Source organism: Quercus lobata, chromosome 7 (assembly GCF_001633185.2).
Source record: "Quercus lobata isolate SW786 chromosome 7, ValleyOak3.0 Primary Assembly, whole genome shotgun sequence".
Taxonomy (NCBI): Eukaryota; Viridiplantae; Streptophyta; class Magnoliopsida; order Fagales; family Fagaceae; genus Quercus; species Quercus lobata.
Window position 1 is genome coordinate 15656488 of NC_044910.1, and position 11587 is coordinate 15668074.

Here is an 11587-nt window from a genome sequence, read left to right on the forward strand (position 1 = left end):
TTTCACTTTGTAACCATGAAACACAGAACTCCATGGACCAACTTTACCGGTCCTTCAAAGTTCAAATATATTGAGACCATCACCCGAATGTCTAGTGACACGGAGCCACTTGATGACTAAGAAGGCCTAGGCCCCTCCAAAAATTTTGAAAAAAAACAATTTATTTTTGAAAATATCTTAAGTAATTTGATAATTTTTAATTTTTTTTTCTTTCATTTTTGCTCTCCATACCTGATAATATACATACATATTTAAGAAAATCTAAAAAGAAACATAATTTTCATTTAAGTAAAATACAACCTATAAATATATATATATGTCAACAAACTATAATAATTAAATATTCATTATCTTTAAAATGAACACATAGGTATCTTAACAATTATATCAACTAATAAAAGGGAAAAATTTAGTTATGAAGTATTATATATTACTATTTTACTTTTCATACACAAAAAAAAAAAAATATATATATATATATATATATATAGGGTTAGGTTCAAGTTACACCTGGTGTAATCCTAAGCAATGTTACACCATCCAATAACTTGTTATTTAATTAATATTTTGAAAATTCAGCCATTGAATTATATGTTCTATATGTTCTTAACATGTATGCTAATTTTCATATTAATTGGATGTTATTTACCATTTGATCCATAAACTCATCTTTTATGCATTATTTTAAATTACAGAAACTTGAATTTTAACAATTAATTGATGACATAACTATTAATCTTTGATCACCTTAAAATTTTGCAAGCATAGAAATTATATGAAGATAATGTAATCTAACGGTAGATTTGTCAATATTTGAATCCAATTAAAAATTATTGAGTGATGTAACTTTGCTTAAAGTTACACCAGGTATAACTTGAACCCAACCCATATATATATATATATATATATATATATATATATGGCCCCCTCAAAGATAAATTTCTGGCTCCGCCATTGCTAATGTCCCCAACAAAACTTCATAATCTTGACTTATTGTGGGTATTGTGTTGAACCCCTCTCCATGCCGACCCTTTTTTCCCTTTATAGATTAGTTTACTGGTTAAACATGTTATTTCTCATAAGATGGGTATGAATATAGATAAGGGTGTTCATCAGTCGTTGGATCTCTAACACCACGTTGACCCCTGCTTTTTGGAAGAATGCTTTCTGACTACACATCACAATTGTTAGTGGTCAGCGGCCAAAATGACCAAATATCACTGTTGGCTAAAATATGTAGTGTTTTACTACTATTTGAGAAATATTCAACAATCTATCACCATTTTTAAATTTGAGTTTGTGAAACTCTAGTAAGACATGAAACTCAAGTTTCAAAAACTCGAGTTTTATAAATAAAAAATGCCGCTGACATGGATTATTTTAATAAAAAAATGTCACACGGAACTCCAAAGGAGGGTTCTTGTAATATGAAACTCAAGCTCTTGAAGCTTGAGTTCTTCAAAATTTGACATAAATGTTTTTATAGGAAAATACAACATGCTCCCAGATAAATATGTTTTGTCTCTTCTTATGCTTTAACTGTTGACTACAACATGTGAACAAAAACACTTTTATTGACAAAAAATTAATTCACCAAAGGTACACCACCTTTGCTTATGGAAATCTAAACTATTGAGACAAGTAGGTAGACTTTTACACTTACACGGCAAAGTTAGACTTTTACACTCAATCCCCTATAGCACTAGGTCCTCACTTTTCCCTAATATCCAGGCTTTGTTGACATTAAAGCTTTGTTCAAATTTTTTAAGAACTCGAGCTCGAAGAGCTCGGGTTTTGTTTACAAGGAATTCAAGCTCACCGTGGATTTTTTTTTTTTTTTTTTTAAATTTAAAAAATCCACCTCAGCGAGTGTCACGATGGTTATTTTTACGAAACTCAAGTTCCAAAAGAATAGTAGATTCTTAAATATTTTCAAAATTGTGGTAGATCAGTACAAATTTTGGCTAACAGTGGTACTTGGTTATATATATATATATATATATATATAGAGAGAGAGAGAGAGAGAGAGAGAGAGAGAGAGAGAGAGAGAGAGTAGCACTGCAGCACCTCTATCATGGCTAATGTTGTAAATGAATCATAAAACAACTCAGATTAAGATCAAGAAAAAACTTACTTATATTCATTTATTTAGTAAACAAGCTAAGTTTATGTTTGACTATGAACGAGACAAACTCAAACGTAATAATATGTTTGTGAACAAGTTCATGAGTATAAAAGTTGACTTGAGTGTATATATATATATATATTAGAATCTTATATACTTAGATATAGATATGTAAAAAAATATAGTTAAACATAAATGAGATCAGATTGTATAAGTGAAAAAATTATATACTTATATACTATATTACTGTTATTTATTATTTGTAATTTATTGATAATATAAATATATATTATAAATTGTAAATTATTTTTGATGATATGATGGTAAGAAATCTCATTTTCATAAATGAAAAATCATTCTACTAATTAACTGAAATAATAAAATTGCAATTATAATTTAGCTATTTATTATTAGCATAGATTTGTGAAGTGGAAATGAAATAGTTGTGATTTTTACTATATATAGGAGAACAATAAGTTAATCAAGTAACTCATAAACAAACTCAAACTTATTCAACAAGAAAATGAACTAAGTTTGAATGTAAAATCTAGTTTGGCAATGAGCTCAAACTCCATTCATGTTTAAAATAGAATTAAATGAATCAATTTGAACTTTTATACTCAACTCGACTTATTTACAACACTAACCATGACATGAATTGAAATACAATTATTTGGCTTCTTAGCTAGAGCTGAGTGAGTTTAAGGAAGCTTGAACCAAGTTATTTGCCTTGATGAGCTTTCCAGAACTCATGAACTTCTTCAAATGGAAGAGAAAAATCTTGTGCAAATTTGAAGACAATTGCAAAAATTCAAAGCCCTTTAAGCTTCTTAAAATAAGGGATCTAATTTTTTTAGGAATGGACAATCTGCTTTTTAGTTTGGGGATAGGTGATTTGAAGGAAAAATGGGGGTTTAGGCAGTCGGTTTCCAAGTGGTTTTTTCAAAGCCTTCTAGCAAACGTTACACCAAACACCCTCCCCAATTTTCTTCTCTCTTTCCCACCCATGACATAGCCACCATTGTCCGTTGCCGTCACTGTTAGCCACCATAGCCATCAAGTTTGTATCTTTGCCACTCTCTCTATTTAACTTCAACCTGATAGTTTTAGAAAAACCTCAATATATTTGATAAATCTTTCAATCTGTGGCCCTCTAAATGCTAACACAAAAAACCCCAGATAATACATTCTAAATCCTCCTAGATCATTATTTAAAAAATAAAAAAACAAACAAACAAATTAAACTACATTACTGTGTCTGTGCTATGCACTTGCACTGCTAGTTGCTCATTGCAGGTCTGTGGTCATCCTTTCAACTCCAGCTCTAGTCCAAGCCAGCACCATTGGTATATATCTCTCTCGCGCTTTGTTTAGTTACCATTAAGTGGTTTACTGCTTTTGTTGTCTTTCTTTTGACTTTTGAGAAATCGTGTGTTGTATAAACTTACTACTCTACTTCGACAATTTAAGTTCCTTGAATTCTAAATGTGTGGCGGTCTATTGATTTCATTAAAAAAAAAAAAAAAAAAACTTGTGGTTGCTAAGTTTAAAGTTTTACTGTGTTTTTTTTTTTTTTTTTTTTGAAAAGTTTTACCTTTTTTTTTTTTTTTTGAGAATGTGAAAAGTTTTACCTTGTTGTTGAGAGAAAGAATGTTATATATAATCTAATATAGTATATAATAGGCTATAATATATATATATATATATATCTATGTATATATAAAATAGTTAATGTATTTATATTTCTAAAAAAAAAAAGGTATTTATACAAGGGTATGACTTTTGAGATAAATACTATTGAGTGCCATTTGTGAGAATCCAGATGGAAAGAAAGAAAGCCCAATAACAAGGGCAGCAAAGAATTGGTAAAGCAGACAGCAAAACCATTAGGCCCAAGCGGCAGGAATAATGGATCACAGGCCCAAGAAATAAACAAATGGGTCTTAAAGAGGCAAATGGGCTTGAAGAAGCCTGGAAAGAGAGAAATAACATCCCATGGGCAGTGTATGAGGTAGAAAAGCGAGAAAGGGCCGCCGTAGGCCCAAAGTAATGCAAACTAAGAAAGTAAGGGGTTTATGGCAGGCCCATAAACCCCAAGGATGAGAATAAGGTTATTGGGTCAGGGTAGCCCAATGAAGTTAGTAAAAAGCACATGAGAATGCAGAGTTAGCAAAAGGGCCGAGGAAGCCTAAAGAAAGCAAACGGGCCAAGGATGCCCAAGGGAAAGCCAAAAGGGACATAGGAGCCCATAAATAAAAGCAAACCAGTGACCATGCCAAGTCACAAGGAGAAGGAATAAACGGCTGGCCTAAAAGAAGGCCCAGCATGATTAAATCACTACAGCAGGAATAACAGAACGACATTGCAAGAAATATGGGGAACCAAGGAATGGGCCAAAGAAATGTAAGACCCATTATCAAATAAAGTCCAGTTCCTGAGAGGAGTGGGAAAACAAAAGGCAGCTCACATAAGAGGTCAAAAAACACGGACGGCGAGCCTCCAGACCACGGCAGATGAATGGGCAGCAAGCAAGTTTTGGACACATATGGAATGAAGGCACGCGTAAGGCCTAGACACCACCAGCCTGTACCCAGCCAATACAGAGCATGGTGAGGTTGGGGGTCAGAGAATCAGAGGGCATGGTTTGGTGGTGGGGAGAGGGGAAAAATATATTTTGAAGGTTCCGGCTTAGGCTCTTTCGGAGAGGTGTCCTGCTGGGATGGCTTACTACCCAAAAGAGGCAAGCTGAATTGGAACCAATAGGTGCATGCCATGAGGGATAGGGAGAGAGAAATAACCCAGACCGTAGCAGGAAAGAGTGCCACGACAGACTAGCAAACAAAATACTCTTCCTTGTCTGGCGATGGGAAGACGACACACAGACGAAACAGTAATGGTCGGCCAGTACACCCAGACCAGACAAAGGGAGTTAAGGGCTAAAATAGTAAAATTTGGTCACGGCAGGCACTATAAAAGGAGGGTCTTGCCGTGAACAGAGGAGAAGGAACAAAGGGGAACTTTGACTAAAAAATAGAAAACTTAAAAGAAATAGCAAAAGAAAACGAGTGAGAAGAAAGAAAGAAATAGTGAGAATCAGAACGGTGGCCATGCACCGGTAGATTGGTCCCTTCTCTCCCTCATGAAATCCGGCCCTCTGTGAAAACCTTGAGAGTATCTACGCAGAAAAACCACTCAGACCCTTTTCCCTCAGAGCAGTTAATCTCCACGGTAGGACTCTTTCTTGAGAAATTGACCGCATTGAGAAGGAACGTTCTTCCCTTTGTGGCTCTGCTCCTGCAGATTGGATTTTTGACTGATTTTCCTTAATATTCTGACTAACCCATGCGTATTAACATTTGATGTCCTCTGTTATGCTTTTTCTCTTCTGTAAAAAAGAAAACAATTAATATTGCTGTTGTAATTGATTTTAGGGGCTATTTGGTCAATTCCCCATTAAGTGGCTAGATATTTTCTGTTTATTTTATTATTATTATGTTTGCCTGCCACTATTTTTCTGAAACAATTTCGCCTGCCGTGAACGCGTCCCTGGCAGACTTGGCCTAGTTTGCGCATAAGCCGGACCAACTTAAGCTGAAACTGGGCTGGTCCCAACTCTCTTATCCAGAAAACTTGGGTTTAGTGCAGCAGGAGGCAGTCCAACATCACTAGCACAGCCCACCCCCTTACAAATACAAACAATTACTTAATAAAAATTTGATTGTTCACACATTTTTTTTTCTTCTTAAACTGGCTATATACATGAAAAACATTCACAATTTGTACATATTCTTTATAAAAAAAAATGTTCAAGTTTCAAAAGCTATTGCTCAATCATCTTTTCAAAATGCTAAGAATGTATTTGTTGAACCCCTAGAAAGCCTAATGTTTGGCTTTACATCAAGTTTGTTTCAATAAACAGCAGATTTAGTAGTATGTTTATTGAAATTATTGATAGTGTATGATTTGCAAAATAAATTAGAGCAAAAAGTGGATTTGTGTAGTGAGGCTGTTATATGTTTTTTTTTTTTGTTGCAAAATTGAATTTGAATTTTGGCCTTGAGCCAAGTAAACATACAAAGGTTGTAATCTTCTTTGCAAACAGTTTCCCCCATTGTTTTTAATGTTGTTTTAGTTTCCAACATTACACTTTCTTTTTCTTTCTCAATCTTTTTTCTTTTAAATTCTTGGTGGACAAATCAATCTCTCACTAATTCTTTTAGCTTTTTTTAATTAATTTTTTTATTTTATAATGTGAGGTTAGTTAATTATCTTTTTATTTAACTATCTCGTGTATTGCATAAGATAGCGACTAGTTTATATTAATTAGGTTGATTGCGAGTTAACTATATCAACACAAAATGACCTTTTTATTAATCATTTTAAAGTGTGTTGGCCCGTTTTTTATATTAACTCACAAAAATTCATGTCGCTTCGAATATCGCCATCTCTAATTACCACTTAACATTAACCCAAATAAAAGTTAAAAATTGGGAAAAAAAAAAAAAAAAAAAACTCCTATTGGTTGTTTTTTGGAGGAGGGTCTCCTGAAGAAAAGAAAAAAAAAAAACAAGTGCTAATAAGGACCGCTCTCCCTTTCAAAACCCCACGTTCCTCTATCCTTCCCTCCCTCCCTCCATTTCTTTCCCGCCTCTGCCCCTTCTTCACTTTAAAATAAAAACCCCTTCACTTTCACTACTCCACTCTCTCTCTCTCTTCTTCATTCACCATGAACCGTAGAATCAGAGCATCTACCAAACCCTTATCCTCTTCCTCACCAACCAGATCCGAGCCTTTCCACTTCCACAAGTACCTTAAACCCGGCGCCCTAGCCCAAATCCGCGACTCCCGAATCACCGCCCACCGACTCAACTCGCTCTACCTCCTCTCCTCCTCCTCCTCCATCTCTATCCACCGCACGTCATCTCCACCGTCCTCCAACGCTGCCGCTCAACAAACTCCCGTCAGCGCCTTCACCGACGGTATCCCCTGCTTCTCCGGCAGGATCTACGGCCCGCGCTGTCCCCAGAGGAAGAAGCTCGTGGCGGCCAAGTCTGTGCTTTTCCTCAACCCGATCCCTAGCTCGGTCCAGGAATCGCCCGATTCGCTCAGTAATGACATTCTCCTCGCTCACTGAAATGGATTTCTTCGATTCTTAGTCAAAGATTTTTCATGTTGTAGAGAGGGTTCTATATGTAGTTGTTTCTACTTTGTTCAATTATGTGAAACAAAAAATTTGTTAGATAGAACTGAAATCAATAATAAATTTATCCAATTCTAGATCTATAATCGCAGATCCAATGATTATTTTGAGTTTTTGTGGTTCTTATTGATGCCCTGATTTTACAATTAATTCTCAATTAGAATTTGGGACAACTTGCTTGTGTTTGATAAATGGTCTATTAGTTTGGTAATTTTGATTAAATTTTACTATAATTGCAAGTAGAAAGGCTTATGATTGCAAATTGCGTTGACTTGTTTTGAATCATATTGTTACTATATAGTGTATTAGTTTAATAATGCTGTCTTAATTTTACTATAATTGCAAGTATAAAGGTTTTGATTGCGGATTGCATTATTTTGTGTTGATGCTGACTCATTTGAATGTAATGCTAGCATGGGAAGACTGTCGACTTCTTTTGAATCATATTGCTACTATATAGTGTATTTGTTTGGTAATATTGTCTTACTTTTACTATAATTGCAAGTGGAAAGTTTTGATTGCGGATTGCGTGTTGATACTGACTCAATCTAAATGTAATAATGGCACGGGAATGCTTTGTGTTGACTTGTTTTGAACTGCATTGTTGCTTAATTGTTGAATTAAAAGCATTATCTTGAATGGGGTTATAGTGTTAATTGCTCTTTTCTGTTTCGTTGGTTCCTTTCACCATTTGCATGCATTGATGGTCTTCATCGTTCTACTTTTATCTTTGACTTTATTTGTGTTTATATGTTTTTAGTGTAGTTGTTTGGGATTTTAGATTCTCGATTTGTTCACTTTGCCAAGTTGAGTTATTGAGAAGCTGAATTATCATTTGTGTATGGCAAAAATAGAGCTTGAGCTTGCTGAAGAAAGGCTCTCACAGTGCCAAGTGTCAATGCCTTCTTCTTCTGATGATTTGTGATGTTGGATTTGTGTTTGCGTGTACGGACATATCTTGTTTTTCAGCTTGGTTAAGCCATCTTGGTGCTCCACCTAGTGTAGCATTTAGTTTTGAGTTGGTGGTGGTTATGTTGGACTCGGAAATCACAGGTGAGAGAGTAAGATAATTTTGTGGCCTTGTTAATACTTAATACACATGATGCAAATTAGAACACAAAGAATGTAATTTTGGGTTAGTTTGTATAGTGTAAAATTGTTTATTTGCTTTAACTTGTCAAGCTAATGCGAAGTTGGTGTGTGTGTGCGTCAACAGTTGACAACTCCATTGTAAAGACATGTGGTAGTAAGCTACTAGTGATATAGTTAACTTTTAACTTTGACATAGCTTGATTATGTTGATGGGTGTTGCTTTCACAGATTGCCTTTGGGACTTTGGAGTTCTGTCTCTTAAGGATTGATTTCCTATTGGCAGTGTAACAGAGATTTATTCTCAGCATGCGTTTGAATATCATTTGCATTGAACGTTCCATTTGCTGTTTAATGCTCAGCTAGTTTTACTACAAGGTATTATATTCGGTATGGAGGAAATATGAATTAGGTGCACATTACTCTCTGGTTCTGGTTAAGTTCTTGAGTAGTTGATGAAGTATAGAAAAGATGCGGATGGTACGGTGGTATCATATGAGCACCTGATTTCTACGTGCTTTTGGAATCACATCACATTCTTTTTGTAAACTTGCTATGTAGGGTTGTGCTTATGTTTTGTTTCCACTTTTGAGAAACATGCTAAAGAAACTCTCGAGAGGTAACATAGATATAGTATGGTGAATGAACTTGGAATGTTGCCCTTTCATAAAAGATTTAGTGGTATGGTGAAGAGTAAACTTTGAAGTTGTAATGTTGCCCTTTCATAAAAGCATGGGTCTTGAATCAATGTCAATGCATAGTAGTTATGAATGAGGCTAATATGGAAACTCAGCCTTGCTAAATCCATAAAAAGGATGTCTAAAGAGGGTACTCAGAACTTGTTTCAAGCTGATATTAGTCCAACCTTATTGTTTTAAATAACCTATTAACTAATTTGTTTCAGCTTGTTTATTTAAGTATATGTGCTTTATTAACATGAATAGCCTAATAATTGATCTGGCTCACCCTAATTTGCTGAAGTATGCTCTACCTTGTATATCTATGCTGTTCATTTTTAGAACTTTTTTTTTAATTGCTTTTTTGAATTATTGAAATGAATTATAGTTTTGATGATTGATTATGCTCTGATATTTTTGAAAATGTGCATTCTTTTGAAATCTATGAAAAGAAATTTTGAGGGAATAACAAAGTAATTTGACCATATATGTCTGTAGATTCTGTACATGGCTTTGCGGATTGTTTAATTGTCAACAGCCTAATAGTGGACCAGTTGATCACTCTGCAAATTTGAAACATGATTATAGGAGGATTAGAGTCCAATACATTGCAGTTCTACCAGCAACATCTTTTTCTTGTGTTGAATTAATCATGTGAACTTAATGCTTGTGATGATGAATAGCTTGAACATTGTACTAATCAAGCACGACTATTTTTCATAGTTATTCAAAATCTGCCACTAGAATGATGTGGATCTTCCTTACATTTCAAACGACAGTTGTCATTTTCCGGATATATCTAACATTGTCATTGCCAGCTCTTTCATGTAACTATGTAAGCAATTCAAAACTTTTTGTGACTGAAAATTCCCCCCCCCACCCCCCTTAAATATTGTGTTGGTGTATTTTGATAAATATATAATAATTATAATGTTGTTATAAAGTATAAACCTTGTCATGAAAATGAAATAGCCCAATTAAATTTTCTTGTAAGAGCACTAACATTAGACAATCTTAAAAAAAGAAAAAAGAAAAAAGAGAAGCTATTTTGACAAATTAAAAAAAATTACTTTATCTATTTTAACACACTACTTTACAATACATCTTACACTATTTTATTTATTTTTTGGTTTTCAAGTCCCAACTCTCATATGAGAGAGAGAGAGAGAGAGAAATCTACAACTGGAAGTCCGAAAGCAATGATAAATTGGAAAAGGCTTACCACAAGATCTCAGACTCTTATTAATTCCTCAATTGTTGACGTGGAATCTGGGAAAAAAAGGAACCAAGTAGAAAACATGAATAAGGAGGCTACGACTGTTAAGGGAGAAAAGAAATATAAAATTTTGGAGAATGAGCAAGATGTTGTGTCAATTATGGGATTGGCGGAGGTTACAGGGCAACCATGCCGAGCATGAAGACACTCCTAAGATGGAAAAAAAAAAAAAAAAAAAAAAAAAAAAAAAAAAAAAAAAAAAAAAAAAAAAAAAAAAAAAAACTCATCACTTTGATGTCCATGTAAATTAAGAAGGTGTCGTTTGACATTTTTTTCTGGTTTTCTGGGCATCCAAGTGAATATTCGCTTTTCTTACTATAGTTTGGATTTTGAAGTGTTTTTTTCTTTTTTTTTTTCTTTATGATGTAATCATGTTACTCTAGTGTATGCTAGTGTTGCAAAAGAGAATGAGGGGGTCACATGTCCCTTTTTCTCTTTACCATTGTATATCATGTTTTTCTATTAATAAAGTCTACTATCGTTTCCTCTCAAAAAAAAAAAAAAAAAAAAGTTCTTGGTTTGAGTTTATGTCCAGAAATTCTAGAAACATAAATACAATCTTATGCAATAGCAGCAATATTGCCCAAATAAAAGTCCCAACTATTTCCAAGTCTAAAAATGGAAGATTTTTGGATAAGAATTAGAGAAGAAGTACCCGGCTTGGGGACATATGACCGTTTGATACAATAAGGGGCATTTTTCCTCTGTATCAAACGATCAATTTTTATTCGATCAATTTTTCTTCTATATTGGCTTTTTCATTCGATCATTTTTTTTTTTTTTTTTGAGAAGGAATTAGTTCTATAACTTAGGTTGCATTTGACATTGACTGAAAAAGCTAGCTTTTTTTATTATTTAACTTATTTTTACTACTATTCAGCTTATTTTTTCTATTATTCATAGGTCTCACTGTACTGTTTCAGTTAAGTTTTAGCTTTATCTACATTACTTTCAACAAAAAGTTTTTAATTTCAGCTAAATAAGCTGTTCTTAAATGGACACTTAATTGTTGGAAGATGATGTAATTCGTGCAGTGATATTTGTTTCCTTCACATGCAGTGCTTATGGTTCATTAATATGCATGTCTTCTTCTGATTGGATATGTGACTGTTAGCATGTGTGAGTATTTGTTTAATTAATTTTGCTTGTTTTTCGAGTATGTGTGTGTGTGTGTATATATATAAAAAAGAGCTTTTTTTTTTAATAAAATATTTTTATTG

General features: G+C 33.8%; 1 protein-coding gene across 3 annotated transcripts; it reads left to right on the forward strand.

The window, feature by feature from the left end:
* The first annotated feature begins 6743 nt into the window (after positions 1–6743).
* Positions 6744–9861, forward strand: LOC115953577. 3 transcript variants are annotated; one of them, XM_031071310.1, is made up of 3 exons: positions 6744–7233; positions 8277–8378; positions 9590–9861. In XM_031071310.1, the coding sequence occupies exons 1-3, from the start codon at positions 6852–6854 to the stop codon at positions 9664–9666; spliced, it is 561 nt and encodes a 186-aa protein (XP_030927170.1). In that variant the 5' UTR covers positions 6744–6851; the 3' UTR covers positions 9667–9861. The 3 variants fall into 3 exon arrangements, with proteins under 3 accessions (XP_030927170.1, XP_030927171.1, XP_030927172.1); XM_031071311.1 differs by lacking the exon at positions 9590–9861 and adding an exon at positions 8646–9542; XM_031071312.1 differs by lacking the exon at positions 8277–8378 and having other exon boundaries at positions 9590–9857.
* Positions 9862–11587: the final 1726 nt, after the last annotated feature.

Bases quoted from the DNA above. Each gene is read 5' to 3' on its own strand.
- LOC115953577 (XM_031071310.1), top strand. From the start codon at position 6,852: ATGAACCGTAGAATCAGAGCATCTACCAAACCCTTATCCTCTTCCTCA. The intron at 7,234-8,276 runs GTAATGACATTC...TTGCGTGTACGG, and splicing joins GGAATCGCCCGATTCGCTCA to ACATATCTTGTTTTTCAGCT. The intron at 8,379-9,589 runs GTGAGAGAGTAA...ATATGTCTGTAG, and splicing joins GTTGGACTCGGAAATCACAG to ATTCTGTACATGGCTTTGCG.